We start from the raw sequence: 18,645 nt of genomic DNA on the forward strand, positions 1-18,645 counted from the left end.
ACCGTTATAATTCTGATCTGAGAGATTTTACCGGGGTTTTCATACGATGCCATGTGTTATCAAATCGTCTGAGGATGCCCCGTTTTTCCGGCGCATTGCTGGACTCGTTTATATATTTTTTGGACAAATGTTCACCATGCAGTCGATATACAGGTAAATTGTTCCCATTGAGATAATTTAACTGATGTATATGGAGTACTGATTTTTGAAGTTGCTCAACGTTTCTAGTTGTGGGGTCGCGAGTACCTGTAGGCTTTGATTTTATTGAAATTGGGGTCGCGAAAAAAAAAGTTTGGGAACCACTGAGTTAGACGACTGGACATCAGCGTATGGAAACATATTCGATTGCAACCTGTTGTTTACAGATAAACAGACTCGGCGGTGTGGCGCGTCGTGCTAAGCGTATTGAATACGCTCGCCACCGCATCTCTGATTACCCTGCGTGGGCCGCAGGTTCGAATCACATGCGGGGATATTTATGTGCGAGAGGATTGCTGGACTCCGCGGTAGGGTGGGTCATGTAACCGCTATTCGGTTACGGCTTCCTCCACAATCAAGTCCATGCTTCCGAAAAGAACTAACTAATGTATTTATGCTGATTATGGTGTATACTTTGGATAATGTATTTGTGTTGATGTTTAGATCAGTTTTTAGAGATGATTCAATGAATCATTATCGAGAATACAGAAATATTATTTACAGGTCGCAAAAATATGAGTATTACGACACAAATGTTGCACTGTTTCGCAAATTTTTCCAAACTCTATATCATTATTGAGACAAATGCACAAACCTTTGATGCGAAGACGATATCAGTGAAATATTTTTATTAAAATGATATCCATTTTTGTCATCATGATGTACACTTATAAAAAGTTTGTTTTTGCAACGTCCAGTGAAAGAATAGGTTAGACTGTGATTTTTTGAATTCAGTATGTCCTGCTGAAAACGATAATATGGGATGAAAACCACATAAGATCACTGTTATTTTTGTGTTCGACACTTAAAACACGGAAAGAAAAGTACTGAATTGTATTGAATTCGATATGTCGTCTTGAGAATGATCATTCGCGAGGGAAGCCACATAAGATCATTAATATGTTTGTGTTCAGCCATCAAAATACGGAAAGAAAAGTACTATATAGAGTTTTGTAAATAAAGTGAAGATCTTCGCTGAATGTTCCACATCCGAACCACAGCTTTGCATAATGTCCTGGTATAAAAATAGACTTATCTCCATCTCTACGTCATATTATCGTCATAATGCTTAACATTATACTGTTTGCCCTTCGGATATAACGTATTTAACTTTCAATTAATAATAGCTTAAGTACACCGGTGCCGTGATATTTTTTGCCTAATCGATCCAAATGTAAACTACATTGTTATTAACCTTCGAATAACTCTTATAACTGCGGGACTCAGCATAATGACGATACTCCAAATGACACCGTTGGCCTTTCAACAAGATCGTATTTTGTCTGCAAATGACGGTGTTGATATTTACATTTCATTTTCTCGTTATACCTGATCATTGTCAAAGAAGACCACCGTGTTATATAGGAAGAAGGTTACCCACTTTTCTATTTACTGTGTCTTAACCATGAGATTATCAACATTAGTTTAGAAATCTCGTCGAAACGTCGTATTTTATATCGGAAAATCCACTAATATTCGATTGATATATTTTTTCATAATTACCATGTAATATTAAAAATGTCATTATACAAATTTGGCAGTGAAATGACCATATTAGTTGAGCGATGTGACGATGATAAATCATGCGTATAGTGACAACGTGAATTAAAATACCAAATGATTTGAGGAAATATCGGAATTACCGGTTGAAGCATAATATTCTATAGGACGCTTTACACAAAAGTTATATTCTTCCTAGAAGTGCTGAATGAATAAAGATTTCATTTCATTCGTCGCCAACAAGTAAACCGCGAAAACCTCACTATGACGAAACCATATAATACTGTATATCACTTGCACACTCCCAATGTGTTACCAGCTCTATGTGATTTTCGCCGTAAGTACCATAAAATATGTGCCGATACAATATTAGATTTGTGTTTTCGGTTCGCGAAAATATAAATTACGCCTTAAATGGGGAACAGGCCAAGAGTTCTTTTCTTCAACACCTTCAGCAAATCGAGATAATTACACGCAATCATATTCCTTAAAGAGATGACGTGAAAAGTTTCGCGTTAGCATTTGCGCCGGGATTGCAATTCTTAGGCCAAAATTGCCAGCCATACCGCATCGCAGTATAAGAGGCGTATCGCGATCAAAATTTTTGCATTCAAATATGTGTGCATTTCGACGTTTTTGTTGTCGAAGTATTGTATTGACGACGACGCTGAGTTTAGCCGCTACCTAAACGGCACGGTTTGGCTACACAATGGTTCTCAAAGTGGGGTCCGGGGACCTGTTATATGTCTCATAAATTTGCAAATACACATTTGTCGCCTTTTGCTGCTTCGCAATCACAGCCTTAGTCGTTAGGTAAGTGGAGCGTGGCCAGAGAGCCAATAACTTTCAGTTATTAGCCGTCAAATTTAGCTTTCAACATACAGCAACTGTAAGCTTATATTTTTACGTTTTCAGCTCTGTAATATTAATTCCAAGATACCTCCTAAGAAGAAATTTGTATGTGAAGTTAGGGTTTATCGTGATAAACGCAGATGGAGAAGAGATGTTTTTCACTATACTGTACCGTACAGCGCATTGATTTGTTGTTGTGATCTTTCAATATTTTATTTTGGTGCATAAGACCGGGAATCATTAAAAAATTGCAAGGGGTCCGTCATGGAATTTTTTTAAAAAGCTTGGAAACCACTGGGCTAGTAGAAGATACGCGATGCGACTTATGTGGATGAGCGGGCATTGTTGCGTTCATTGTGACGTCACGGACCCACGAGATTCGACTCGTGCCCTCGAAGTTCTACTCTGATTCGTCGAATCTGGCTGACACCGGACTCGTCCCATCACTAGCACGTAACTGTCGTTTTATCGGTTTGACTCGACACACCGGAGTCGCCAAATCGTGTTTTCAGTGTTTATTAAATTCGGCAGAAAAATCAATTGAATAGAGCAACCTTTTTGATGGAGCTAGACCCTAATGAAACATTCCGGAAGCACGAAGAATCCCTGCTCAACTGTTTATTGTTTTTTATTGTTTACATTGTATAAACTATAAATATATTATATATATATATAACAGCAAACAGGTATATATGATTATATTCAAACAGTATATATATAGGGTTAATATAGTGTCTCGGGTTTAACTGGAAACTCGTGAACCCCCATAGGATGGCACGGAATCCCGGTTAAAAACTACTGATCTGGAAAATAACATTATATATTTTACGACTACTGAATGATTTGTAGTAGTTAAACCGTACAAGGACGGGAAGGGATGTGCAAAAGTCTCCACGGAATATACTTTCGGTTAAAGCTATATTGTTTGTCAGTTAAAAAACGATGAGATTCTATCTGATCGGTAATGGCTGAATTGAGAAGTGGTTTTCTCATAATTTGCAAAAGACTAATTGAACGATATTTACCAGAACCCATGCGATCACCGCTGTTTTTAAAAGTGGGAACAATGACAGGTAATTTCCAGCAGTCTGTAAAAGGAGATTCGGACATACATTTGTTAAATAATTTTGACAATACTGAAGACAGTTCAGGAGAACATATTTTCCTCTCCAAGGGCTCCGTAAGACTTAAAGTTTGAGAATCCCTGGTCTACGCTACGGTACCAACCAAAAATGATTCAAGCCCGCTTGAACCCTGTGAGTCGGTTTTCCGGCTTACCCGAGTACACTCTCTGCAAGCCGGAAAACTGGCTTGCGCCTCGAGTAAAAAGCAAAGAACTTTATACTCTTATATCTTAACAACCACAATGAGTATTCAAATAAGTTTCATACTGCATGAAAGCTGGTCATTGGGGCTATTTATGTCATAAATATCGATCATATATTTTACAATTGTCCTAGAAAAACTGACGTACTAATTAATGTACGTATGAAAATATTAAGTAAAAGCAAATTTTAAATACCAAAAAAGTTCGATTTCTTAAGGAAATAACCTAATGTGTAATCGACAATATAGATATAGAAAATTTGAATATCTTTCTATGGACAGTTTCGTACTGATTTTATGTTGAGCCATTCAAATTTTATATGCAACTGTTTCAATATTTTGTAGTCTTGACCGCATCGCTACGACAACTTGACCTTACCAACAACGTAATTCGACGTCTTGTCACGCACGAATTTACGTTTATCACGCAAATGCAACAGAGCGTATCGATATTCGCAACACGTAACGCTGACATGTTATTATTTAAATCCGTGAAAGATAATTAATGAATTTAATGTTACGCATTCTATCGCCTGGAAAATTGATTATCAGCCCAAGATCCATAAACTTGTGTCGTACCGTCCAAGAGATAAGACAGATCATGGTTTATAGTAAATAACAAAACAATAAAAAACATGAAACCATAATGAATGTCAGATCATGTAATGCGACATAATTCATAAGACAGTAGGAGTCGCAGGCCTGTCTTCAAGATCAGGATAGCTAAAGTCGTTAGAACTTTGTTCTTCCGAAAAATAAAGATTGCCTAGTGAATCTTACAGGTGAAATTATTTTTTAAAAACATACTGTATAGTTTCATATAAAGCGGTATCGATATTGCAACGTATTGGTACTTCAATAATTATTATAATCGTATAAGACTGAAACATGTGTAATACATTCCAGGTGTGTTTCTGGTCTCACTATGACTCATGAGTTCTTCTCAGGCGCCTCCAAATTTGATGGATTCAGACAGTGAACGATGAAGTTCGAGATCTTTACTTGCTCCTGCTAACTTTTCATATTCGATCTCTTATTCTGCTCATTTGAGCAAGCAAATACTCATTTTTGTTGATATTTGAGCTAATATTGGCGAGCAAGTGAACTATTTTTCAGGGGAAATTTCTAGTTTTGTTAGACTATTACAATATTCATTTTACGCATCCGTATAGATTTTTATCTTGCTCTGCACAGAAAAATGACTACTCATTGGGTCTAACCGTTTTAGTTTAGTGAAATCGATATTGTGGAAGACCTCATTCTTGTATAATTCCAGTTCATCTGATTTACAAGCATGGCTGTGCTCTACAAATAAAAGTAAAATTGAAACGGTGATATAGGCTCATTTTTCTTTCGACATAACTAAATAATTCTGAAAACTTCGTTTTATTTTTATAGATGACATGTTTGAAACCGAAAGTGTGTCAGATTCAGACCCAGACTTTGTTTTTAATGAAGAGTGTGATGAGAATTAAGAAAACTGACAAGGTGTTAAAACTAAAAAATTATCCGACTACGCTCAACGCAATTCCACACAGGGTTAGTTCTATTTTAATTTTCAATTTATTTGATATCGTCATTGTTAATATACTCTTAATCTAACCAATTCTTCTGATTATCTGTACTTAGACGTTGGGTGATCATATAAGCCAGCGCCCCTTTAATTAAATGGAAAAATAAAAGTTGCAAAGAAATTGTCTCGCTATATTAAAAATTCTAATTAAATTTACGTTCACAATTAATAAATGGAAAATGCATTCGAGTGTGCAAAAAATTTTCGGCTACGATTGGTATTAGCTTACGAACCTTGCTGTCGTGACTGGGAATTCCGGAACAATTCATAAAGTTTATGGACCAGCGTCGTCCACGAAATGTAGCAAGGAGAGCAATTACTGCACAATGTAATATTCATTGAATAAAGACTGAAACATTTATTTTTTAAAGTAAAACTTCTTTTATCCAAGAGCAGAATATGGATTTGAGAAAAATATGTGACCACATGCTCTACCCACATTGCCATCTCATTATTGCCGTTCTATAGGTACCTAGTCCTATAAGAATAAAAAGTATCTAACTACCGGAACGACTGTTTCAAACCTTCATCGTATATATTCCGAAGAAGCGGCAAATTCTGAGAGACGGCTTGTGTGCATCGCAAAGTTTAGGAAACATTTAAAAGAAAATTATTCAACTTTCCTTTTTAGGAAGGATCCATAATTTCGGTATGATATTTGTGTGGGATTTTCCCAAGGAGATATCGATGACGGAGAGTATGGAGTTCACATTATAGCAAAAAATGCCAGAGGTAAAAAAAAAAGTTATGAAAAGAATCAGCTAATGCGAGCAGATACGTTTGGACTGAGGACTTGAAGGCAATCTTCATTCTTCCCATAACACAAGTTATTATAAAGACGAACCTTCAGATTCATCCAGAAACTTCAAAAGAACTAGTTATTAGGCAGTGCGACGAGGCCCTGAAAATGTTTAGAAAGTGAGTTTCGTGGCGCACACATGGGGTTAATTTTTTTTTTTAATAGTTTTGAATGAAAATGAACATACTGAACACATTACAGCTTGTTCACACTAACGAAAATTAAATGAATACAGTATGTTCATAACATAGTGAACAGAAATATTACAATCACCCTTTTTTCAGTTTATGTGGTTGTGTATTTGAAAACAAAGGCAATACTATTTATAAAAACAGGACTTTCGACACTAACAGATGTCTGAAAATAATTACTAATAAATAATATTTATTGAATTAACTTCGGACTTCTTTAAGTATGCGCACCAAGATGGCGCACAACCTGAACTCAGGTTGTGTACTAGGTTAGGGCTCAGGTTGTGCGACATCTTGGTGCGCATACTTCAATATCTAGTTCCTATGAGTTGCTTCCGAAATCCTCATTCTCAAAAATCGACTTTTTCTCCATAGGTTTACTGTGGTTTTTGCAGTCGAAACAAAAACAAAATTCTGTGCAATTTAAGTTGTTTTTTACACACATGCATAAATTATTTTGGCCCCCACTTTTTTTTACACTTGCAGTTTGCCAACCTAAGAACTGATTTGGGGGCTGTAAGTGGATCCATTAATTTAACCCGCAAAACACCATAAAACCCATCCATGGCCAATAGGTGGGAAAATGATTGGCTTTGGTTCTAGGAAACAGTGATGAATACATGTCTAGTAATTTGCCCTCAGAACATGCTTCTTTAGTGAACCATTGTTGGATGGAAGAATATAATCCAAAGCTGTGCCAGTTTTGAAAAGACGTGTCCTGGCATCATTTACATTCGTTATATTCTCCCCACACAGCGATAAAACAAATTCCTTAGCTTTCATTCATTAATGCCTCGTTAACCTCAAAAGATCTTTATAGTTGAGAAAAAAATGAATTTCAAGTCCGCCAATATCAGTTTGATTGATAGTTTCAAGTGCAGAAGAATGCCAAAGTATTTCAATATGAATATTCCATCTAAGCTGTTTGCAACTGTTATGATTCCCATATACCTGTACGCCTTTCTTCAAGACTTCTCCGATCCATTTTATTCTTACAGGTATAGTGCTGATAGCAATAGCGACGATAGCCTGCGTTAGGTTGGATTGGTAGAACATTGGCGTTTTCTTTTGTAGTACAGTATCTAAAATTAACAACATGAGTGTTTTAGACAAATAAAAATACTATTAAATACTGCAGTGTTGGCATACTAGGCTATTTCTACACTAATCTAGATAAATCACCAGTCTGAAACATCAGCCTACAACTTGATACATGATTTCTCACCTCTCAATCGCTTCATTGCTTTCAACTTCTGCATGACTTATCATTGCTTAGTTCTTGTCGACTTTATGAATTTGGACCAACTAATCAGTAAAATTGGTTATTTTCCCCTCTTCCTCACAAAAGTGAATTACGAAAACGGTAATTATTTTCTGAATCACATTTATAAGCTGTAGCCAGTGTAGCCTATATATATATATATAGTAGTAGTAGAAGTCTGCCGAATATTCAAGAATTGTCATTAAATTAATCATAAACCTTTTATACAAGCATGAAAATACCGTATCGTTGTTTGTGGCATATCTTCCTAGGTAGCTTAGCCTTTTTAGAAGTTACCGCACCGTACCTATTCAACAACGTTATATGAGCTAGTGCTCAACAAAAATTGCTATTCATGGTACGGATCTACATTATTTGCTGTTTGGTTAAGGTTATCCCCTAACGCCCGACCCGAGTCGGCGCTAGATCAACAGCCACAAGACAAGGAGGACGCTGCCGCATCAAGGAGAACTGCTGCTGAAGAACCGTCTGCCACTGTTGCATCTCAAACGACCACGGAGACTCGCAAGCGACTAAGAGACCACTCCCAGTCTACTTGCAGACGAACCGAGACATGGACCTTGGCGGACTAATGGATGTACTAAGTGTTAACACCGCAACACGAGGTTTCTGCGACCAGAGGAGGGGTTGTACAAGAGCAACAATTGTACTAGAAAGACAACTGGATACATTACTTTGTCTCGTACAGCAGTGGTCGTCAATCACCGGGCCGCGGCCCATTGCCGCGTCCGCGGAAAGATTACTACCGGTCCGCAGAAAGATGGCCTGATGAAAGCGGCCAAAGCCCTAATAACACCTTTACAAACCAGACAAAAACAACGCATCTGAGCAGCATGTCTGACTTTATGAACGATTTCCACGTCAATAGATATGGCTAAACAAACATCAATAAAGCAATTCTCGAATGACTGCGCCCCAAAGTATCTAACGAAACTCAAAGTGTAGATATACCGGGAACATCAATCGCGAAGAAAAAATACTTTGTATTTGCAATATGAATTCATAGCCATAAGTGGCAGCAAAGAAATTTGTCCAGTTTGCTCCTTTTTTCATAATAAACTCTTAAATGAAGCCTTAGAAACTTCCTCGAACGATGCGATTGTCTCGTTGACGTCGAGATTGTGTTATATAGGGCAGTTGATTTAAATTTCAAGTGATTATGAGTTGAGAAGCATCTTTGCAAAATATACCTTGGCAGTTTTTGATCTATAATTTTCTATGAATACCCAGACGTTTGCGGGCGCAGTTACCTTTTGCCTTATGTGAGGTCGGGTTTTCAATAGTGACAACTGACAACTACAAAAAAGAAGGCTGAATGCAAGAAACACGTAACGTGTATCACTCTCGACCGTGTTTCAAAAATTGGAACAATTAATGCCCAGCAAACAAATGCAGATTTCGCAATAAATATCATCACCTTTGTTTTGAATAGATTGCCAACACAAAGGTGGTCCCGCCAAAATTTTGGTCAGGCTTTACCGGTCCGTCACTTAAAAAAGGTTGCCGAGCACTGGCGTACAGCAATGGAAAAAGCTGCAGAGGAGAGTTTCTTGAGAACACTGGAGGAGAGACTGCACTGCAGAGCAGGAGACGTCATAATGGAGGTGACTCTGCCAAATAAGCCGCCGACTCTCATCTCAATTCGGAGAATCCCGTACGAGAAATCTTTTTCAAAAGCTGATGCTAATGATGCACTCATGATGGACGCACTGCACTCATGATGGACGACTTCAGAAAGGAACACCTGCCAGACATTACCATCGACGGCAAAAGATGCAAGGCGTAGGCTACTTGCCGAAGGAGCTGCATGTACCGACATGCAACAAATGCCTTCAAGCTGGCCACACCAGAATGCGTCATTGAGGCAGTCTGTAGGCACTGCAAATAACCGGGTCATCTCAAGCGAAACTGCGAACAACGAGAGAAAAAGTTTCCCACACTCAGCGACACATGGTCTGTACCCAGACCGAAAAGGGTAAATCAAATGGAAACAACAAACCCGTCTGAAGGCATCGCTCCAGAAAGTGCAAAAAACCCGACTCAGACTGAAAAAGTTCTGGAGGTTGCACGACAATTTACAGATTGAACCAACGAGCCAGTCAGCCAGTAGTTTATTTTTCACTAAAATGAAAATGCACTCACTGTGAACAAAAATTGAACATGATATTTCACGATGAAGAGTGACGCGAAAAATCGAAGTTGGTTATCAAGCAGCGACACCTGAGATAAAAGTCTAACTTTGACACATGTGTAATAAAAAATAAGTCGAACAATATATAAACGAGAATAACGGTCAGAGACCGAAGACTTATCGATCGAAAGTTAGGGGATCCCCCAAAACAGAAACTGCGGTTTCGATTCGAAAAATTCTGCAAACCCGAACTGGATTGTTTTGAATAGTTTTCAGCCGATATCAAAAATGTAGGAAACAATAGCCAACTCCCCATGTCGTCGTCGAAATACTACTCGAGGAAATACTTTTATGAAGAATTCTGCAAATCCGAACTGGATTGTTTCGATTAGTTTCCAGCCAATAGCCTATTTACCAATCCTATATTTTGTGTCAAATACAACGGCGCTAACCCGGGTGGCGATGGCTATTCAAACACAGCCTAGCGATATTTTGGTGAGGAATTCTGCAACCCCGAACCTGATAGAGGGATATGGACATTGCTTAAACTTTAAAGAGTAATTATAAGTAACGAGATACGATCTCGCGGCGTGTATCCTTCGCTCCGACTCAATACCGTGGAAAATTTCTCGAAGGAAACTTGCGCATTGCGACGACGACAAAGCTACAAGAGAGATATGGACAATGCTTAAAGATTAATCACGAGATACGATCTAGCGGTTTGTATCCTTCGCTCTGACTCACTAGCGTGAAAACTTGCGCATCGGACACGCACACACACATTCAGCGCGTCTCGAAAATCTCTCGCTTTGTAAAAATCCAGATTTCTTCATCACTAATTAATTAATAACTCGCTAATCATAATTCGCCCAAAATCAATAGGCTACTGGTCCGAAATATGATGAATGCACATGCAAAAATCTGCAGCAGATCCAATTTCACTTTCGTGAGATATCGCGTGCATCTAACAGACAGACAGATAAACAGACAAATACCTATCAACATACTTACTGATTAAAATCGATAAGTAATTAGGAATATTATAGTTCAAATATCAAATTTGTTACAGAAAAGAAGACTCCGGGCACCGTCAATTACGGGAGAGGTAACCAAAGGCAACGAGAGCATAACAACGACCGAAGTGACTATCGCTTAGGCAGCGACACGGCAGACTTGGTATCCTGCAGAACGATAAATCCATTTCTGAGGTTGCACGACAATCTACAGATGAAACCAACGAGAAATCCGTCTGTGAATTGTCACTGAATTCTCATCGTCAACCTCGGAAATAAGAGAGATCGGTGATTGGTTCGAATGTGAGGATGGCATCAAATGACGCACAACCTGAAAAAGTTTTGAATGACGCACAACCAAGAAAATCGAATCCAACCGCAAAACAACAAGAAACAAACGGGTAAACCAAACAGACATCGACCATTGGCAACACGCCCTTCCGACTGTCATCAAAAGGGAGTGCGTATCGTCACGCTAATACCCGAATTGCGTAAGTCATTTTTGACGAATTTGAGTTTTCCCGTCAAAACCCATCTATATGTTGTTGCGCAGCAGCATGTTGAATTAGTTTTCATTGAACGGATAATAAAACGCTTTACTGGGAGAAGAAACCGCTTTGCCTAAGTCAGGGATGTGACAACGTTTCACGTGAACCACCGCGCGGCGGTGACTATTTGAACGTATGCACGTATGTTCTGAGCCTCGCTCGGAGCTTGACCGCAACAGCTAGGGAGAAACCAAGAAATCAACGCGTTCAAGAAAAAGTAAAAGGAAGACCGAAAAGGAAGATGAATTACTCAACAGCTGTTACTTCAATTCCTGCCGCAGAAGAACCCTCTAATGAAACTAGAAATGCAAGGCCACGATCACCATTCCTGATTACTGGACTTGGACTTTACCGGATTTTAATGCTAATGAGAATTTTATGGTTCACAGTATCAAATGCTTTTTTTAAGTCCAAAAATATGCTAGAGCCTACCAATCCTTTGTCTATGATTTCATAATATTTACAAATTATATCTAATATTGCGTGTTTTGTAGAGTGATGGCTCCAAAATCCAAACTGATGACAATTTATAATAGAATGCTTATCTAGAAAATTTTGAAGGCGCACAACCATTAGCTTCTCAAAAATAATCGAAAGGCATGAAAGAATAGAAATGGGACGATAATTGGAAACATCTTCTTTTTTTTCAGCCTTAAACACATGGACAACCCTAGCCACTTTAAGATGATTAGGAAATACACCAAGACGCACAGAATGATTAAAAAGTTGAGAGATTGCAGGACTAATGGTACTACTGAGGAGTTTCACAAGATAAGCTGGAATATGATCAAACCCTGTTGCTTTGTTTGTTTTTAAAGAATTAATGATATTTTCAATCTCAATCACTGAGGCTTCTTCCATGAACATGGACGATATGTTCGGACTTACGGACTACCAATAAATTTAAGGTGCTCATTATCACTCGTATCATCAAATACTGATGACAAATTTTGGCCGATCTGTGAAAAGTAATTATTCAACATTGCTGACCTTTTATCACTGTCATGCACAATATCCCCTGATGACTGATTGATGAGTCTATTGGGGGGGTCTCTGTTAGATTTAGAATTTATTAGGGAATTGATCATATTCCAGGTCTTTTTGGAATCATTTATATATTTTTTGAAGCAATCAGCAAAATACATCTGTTTGGCTTTATCTTTTAAATGACATAACTCATTAGCGTACCTCTTGTAATATTGTTTTTGTTCATTTGAACCGTTAATAAAGTGGGATTTATGCAGCTTATCTCTCACTTTAGTTGAGCGTAGAATGCCCGAGGTGATCAAGGGTTTTTTCTCAAGTTGGCGTTGTTTACGGGTTAATTTTCTGAGTGGCGCATGCTTGTTGCACACACTCATGACTTTGGAGACAAAATTATTAAAATATGAATTGAAGTTTTCAGTGTTAATTGTCCTAGGAATCTCATAGGAGTGAATGAGTTCTTGGGCATCCCTAACAAAGTTGTCTGAGTCAAATTTGCTCATATCGCGCTTCAATTTATGTTGGTGCAGGGGCAGAGCATGATTAAGTTGAACTTGGCAAAAAATAGAATAATGGTCCGTCAAACATGTCTGCCATACAAATGACAATATATTTTTTTCAAATATATTGGAATACATATGGTCTAATAAGGTAGAAGTAGAGCTAGTTGTTCTCGTCGGGTGTGTTATCAATGGAACTGTGACATGGGACTTCAGCATGTCAAGAAAGTTTTTTGTGAAGTTTGAGGAGCGCAGCAAATTAATATTAATGTCACCTAGAATTATAATTTTTTTTAATCAAAAACCAAATTGTAGAGTGTACTACTGAGTGCACTCATAAAAGATGATTGATTAGGTCCAGGATGTCGATACAATACACCAATAATATTTGGCAAGGAATTTTCAATATGAGTGGGTATTTCCACCCAAAGCTGCTCACAATCAGTGACATCCAACATATATTTATGAATCAGAGTAGGATTAAGATGGGACTTAAAATACATTCCAACCCCACCAGCATTAAGTTTTGTTGGTGTGTGGAAAAAATCATAACCATTTATATCAATATTTACTATGGGGTCTTTTTTAAGTTTAGTTTCGGAAAGTGCTATTATGGTGGGGGATGATTCCAATTCATATATAATGTTTGACAACTCATCAATATGCTTTTGAATTGAACGAATATTGAAGTGAGCTAAAGTTAGTTGATTTTTTGATGTACCAGAGCAATTCAAGACATTTCGAACTTCGCTAAAACTCTCAATTGAAAAGTATGGCTTAACATTGTAAAAATCAAAATCTGAAATATCAAGAATGGCATCTGATTCCGATTCTCTGTCTATTATGCATGGACAAGAAGAAAAAGGGGAAAATGTTTTTAAGCAATCAGGGCAAATTATACTACAACTATAAAGCATGATATTGGAACATATGCAGCAAAACTGCTGGGAAGCCATTTTGCCAAATTAATTACCTAATATCAATAACACAGGCCCATACAAAAAGTCAATCTACACTAACTTTTCTAAGTCAGACAGCTTTGTAATAGGAATTCTAGGGCTATCTTTAGATTTTTTTCATGTAGATATTCACATTTGTGGTCCAGAGACTTTCATACATTCTGGATTTTTTTGCCACTCTAGCATTATACAGCAGATTATTCCGATAATTGGTAAGATTTTCATTGATATATAATGAACTCATACCTGGGATACCAAAATTCTTTATGTTGAAAGTTTCATATTTCTTAGATATGAATTCATTCCTTTTGTTTCGATCGTTTCAAAATAACAAATTAGTAATTACCCAGTTGGAGTTAGGGTTACAAATGATTTGAATTTCTAGTGCAATTTTCATTCCCAACTAAGTAGGCTAAGTAATTTTCTCGTTTTGAGAGTTGGCGGGGGGTTTGTACCAAAGCTCCAAAAAGTTACTCTTCGAGACTCATTCGCTCGAAGCTATTGTTGGCCTAGCAGACTACAAATTTTGGTATCCGCCGCTTTTGGTTCGGCGAGATGTTTACACGCTGTACTGCTTGTCATCATAGCAGTAGCAGGACACGCTCCTGACCTGGCCCTATGCAAGCACGAAGCCACTGGCCTAGCAAATTACGAACTTTGGTGGCCGCTGCATTGAATTCGGTGTGATATGAGCAGGTCTGCCTAAACCCCTGATCAACTATTCCGTGCTGATTCTCATATGTGGCAACATTTGAAAACTCCTTCGGTAGCCTACTCTGCGACATTGAATAACACATAATTCATTGCGAATCTGTTCCTAATTGATGCAAATAATGATATCAATGGTATTGTCACTGTACATGTAAACGACATGTGGTTAGATATTTTTTTTTTTTTTCAAATTAAAGTTTTGAACAGGTAGGCTATACGAGTTTGTAGGCGCAAACTCTAAAAAATACTGTTAAAAGATAGGGAAATCCATAAATCTCACCCTATACTCGGTATAATTTATATCAGAACACGGCATGAATTCATCGTCATATTATGCTTGCTTCAACCCCTTCCCAACTTTTTTTTTGTTAAAATCCTCCTTCGCCTTTTTTGGAGCACTCAATTACCACCATGTAGAAAAAGTAGGCACGATATTTTGTTTGTTCTAATGTTATGCGCAAGTCGCACGTCCGCTTTTGTGCAGTTTATTTAGTTAATATTGTGTGCATAACTAAGTTTTATTATAGTTATAATTCTACTGAAGAATTTTGGCAATACTACAGAAAATACAAAGAAAATCCCTCCCCACGAACAATGAGCATATGTATGAGCATATGTATATCATTGCCACGAACGACAAAAATCCTCCGGAGGATGGAATTCCTCCCGGGTAGGGGAACGTCACTTTGATTCACCCTGGCCTGAAGCATGCATCAACAATGACATTAAACATGACAATGACATGTTGCATACAACAACTCAAAATTGTGTAACTACCGTAGAGTGCTGAAAAGTGGTTGGAGTGTGTTGCATCACATTTTTTATGATACCGGTATAGCTGCAGCGAGTCCAAAGCTATATGTGCATATGATTGCCGTATTTAATATTATTGACAATTAGGGCCCTTTCACACTGACGCATAGGTTTGCGTTGCGTTGGGAACGGAATCCAACGCAATTGCGTTAAGGGTGTTCATACTTCGAATGCGTTAACGCAGCGTGCTACGGTTCATTTGTTACGTAACAATGGCGGGGAAATTTCGTGTCATCTGCAGAATAAATTCAACTATCGAAAACCTAACCAATTAGCAAATACCCAAACCCGAAAAATGGAAGTTGCGAAGTTAATAGAGTTGGTTAGGGAGAAGGATTGTTTGTGGGCGGTTGGGGCGGTAGATTACCAGAACAAATTTTTTAAGGAAAATGCGTGGATAGAGGTTGGCGAGGAAATGGGAATAGGGGGTAAGTTTATCTCGCACTTCGGGGACTGGAGAGGACAGTCATTTTAAGTCAAATGCAGCCGAAAATAACAGTACCGGTATTCTTGTTTTAACAGTGAAGTTTAAGTTTATTTCGACTCCATAATCAGCAATATACAAAAAAAAAATAGATAAAAACAAAAGTAAAAGTAACTGATTGTAGAATCGGGAAAGCGAACAAAACCCAGAGTAAGGTTTGAATTCCTCAAAAGATATCGTCAAGCTGATTGCAAATTGCCCAAACTAACGCATACCGGGTGTGAACATATGTGAACGGGCCCTTACAGCGTGCAAGTTTGGGAAGCGGATATGTCAAAGCCGTTCTCGTCTCTACCGGCAGCTGGCGGTGGAAAGGTAGGTACCGGTACTTGACATTCAGGCTTTGATGATATGCTACGGCTGCGCTACCGGTATAACACGCAGGGTTGCCATATTGGCTTTTTTAACACCAAATTTGCCATTTTTGGCTTTTTTCAAACGCGTTTGGCGTCAGAATTTCCGTTTGGCTTTTTGGCGTTTTTTGGGGCTTTTTTCAAGTCTATTCTAGTGTCTATTATTAGAATCATATGAAATACAATAGCCTATTATCTGTACTTAGCTACTTAACATAAGGATTTCCTGGAGCATCGATTTCCTTGTTTGTTACATTACCGTAACTCTTACTGCAGTACTGCTGTACTGTCTTAGCCATACCCAACGACTAACATACCGTACCGTACCGGTACCGCCATACCCAATAAGAAATAATTGCAGTTTCTGCAGCTGCTCAGACAAATGTTCAAGCAGGGTTGTAAACATTGCCTCGTTTTTATAGTTTTGCGTGTTATTTGTCAGTTTTACGTTCTGTTTCCAAAAAATAATTGTATAACTCAATTTTCATTATGCCTGATACTGTGATATGGTTTATGTAAGCTTTAGTTTATTTCTGCAAAAATTACTGAATAAGATATCAGTGGTCCACCTGTGAGCGGCGCTGCGGCAGGGGGTTAGATAATTTTTTAATAAAATTGATGGTTTATAAATTTTAAAAGTGAAAACATTTTCAATAGTAAAGTACGATATGGGAAGAATTTTTCTCAAGGTATATCACAAGTTTAATTAGCGTTTCTCAAGGTATATCACAAGTTTAATTAGCGTTCTTATGTTATTAGCGTTCTTATGTTTCATAAACGACCTTTCCAACAGCTCGAATCTTTTGAGTAAACTATTTGCAGATGATGCATGCTTGCTCACCAGCGCGAAGGATCCGACTACACTTCAGCTAAATATGAACACTGAAATAAATAAAATTTATGAATGGATGTTATGCAACAAGCTAACAGTGAATATAGATAAGTCAAAAGTCATGGTGTTCAGTTCAAAATCTCACACTAGATACCCCAACCTCGCAATTGGAATCAATGGCAGAAATTTAGAAGTAGTCCAGTCTTATAAATATCTAGGACTCAATATCGACCACCAATTAAAGTGGAACACCCACACTGCTGATTTGCATAGAAAACTATCAAGAACGGTAGGGATCCTGGGTAAGCTTAGATATTACTTACAGGATACCACACTAAGAACCATTTACTTCGCACTTTTTCAGGCCCACATTCAGTATGCCATAGCGGCATGGGGTTCTACAGCTAAAGTAAACATGCGTAAATTGGAAGTCTTACAAAATAGGGCCATTAGAATCCTTTCTTGGGCACCTTTACGTTCCAATTTAAACAATCTATATTATAAGCATAGAGTACTAAAATTACATGACATCTACAAACTAGAAATTTCTAAGATTATGCACCAATTCCAAAACAATCAATTGCCAGCGGCTTTCGACCAGTATTTTCTCACCCTAACTTCAGTGCATAAATATAACACCCGCTCCTCAACAAAGAGTAATTTTTTTGTGCCTCGCTTCTCACTAAGCAAATCCCAAAATTCTTTGAAATATCAAGGTGTTTCAATTTGGAACAGTCTACCCCAAGACCTACGTGAGTCATCTTACATGACTTTCAAATTTAATTATAAAAAATTCCTGATTTCCTCTTACCAACCCACCTGAATTTTCCAAGTCGCTGTTTCATATTTTATCCTTGCTTTGTGTCCATCAAGGTCATATTCAACTCGATCCACAGCCTGCCTGTAATGAAGAGACCTGTTTATTTGCTGTTAAATGCTTGTTGTATTTTATATATTGCAATGTTACTGTGGAATCATCATAATTCATCCCTATTCTTGTTATACTCTATATTTATTGATGTGTGCAATCTTATAGAATTTTTGAACTGCTTTATTTATTGCCAGTTTTCTTACCTCCAATCTAACTCAGATTTCCGTGGTCATACAGTCACACACAAGTGCCTATCTTTGAGTTAACGCCTGATAAACAACTATCTCTTAATACTACAAGCGTTAACTCGTATTATTGTTATTTATTAAGATATTATTATCAATTATTGGTATTTATTAAGTGCAGCTTTATTTAACTAATATAGCATGATACCTTACCGGTACTATAGTGGTTCTCATCATCCTATTTGTATATTTCTAGTGCATTTTGTTGCCTCATGCGCTTTTGTACTGGATCTATCCTATGATTAATAGCTTAGCATTTACCAGAAAAATGCTTACCTTTTACTGCTTTTTTGCCCATTTTTGTCACATTTTCATGTTTACATCTGCCTCCACCTTCGGTAGAGACCTACGATTTTATATTTAAAAATCACTCAAATTCTGAGTGTTACTGAATTCACTTATACTTTCCGGCGGTCTCTACCCTCCTATGCCGTACTTCGGTACGGCGTCAAAATATAACACTATTTCCGCATCGATTGG

The 18,645-nt window shown here is 37.7% G+C and overlaps 1 protein-coding gene and 1 long non-coding RNA gene across 2 annotated transcripts; both read right to left on the bottom strand.

Annotated features, from left to right (window-relative positions):
• Positions 1-7,225: 7,225 nt before the first annotated feature.
• On the bottom strand, positions 7,226-7,791 carry LOC144423019 (uncharacterized). Its single transcript, XM_078113179.1, has 2 exons — positions 7,665-7,791; positions 7,226-7,521 (listed from the first exon to the last, which is right to left on the bottom strand). The coding sequence occupies exons 1-2, from the start codon at positions 7,696-7,698 to the stop codon at positions 7,226-7,228; spliced, it is 330 nt and encodes a 109-aa protein (XP_077969305.1). The 5' UTR covers positions 7,699-7,791.
• A 9,181-nt stretch (positions 7,792-16,972) lies between these two features.
• Positions 16,973-18,579, bottom strand: LOC144422764 (uncharacterized). The gene is made up of 3 exons (XR_013475370.1): positions 18,442-18,579; positions 17,869-17,950; positions 16,973-17,099 (listed from the first exon to the last, which is right to left on the bottom strand). It is a non-coding gene; the product is annotated as an uncharacterized LOC144422764 (long non-coding RNA).
• Between the last annotated feature and the right edge of the window lie 66 nt (positions 18,580-18,645).

Source organism: Styela clava, chromosome 5, assembly GCF_964204865.1.
Source record: "Styela clava chromosome 5, kaStyClav1.hap1.2, whole genome shotgun sequence".
Taxonomy (NCBI): Eukaryota; Metazoa; Chordata; class Ascidiacea; order Stolidobranchia; family Styelidae; genus Styela; species Styela clava.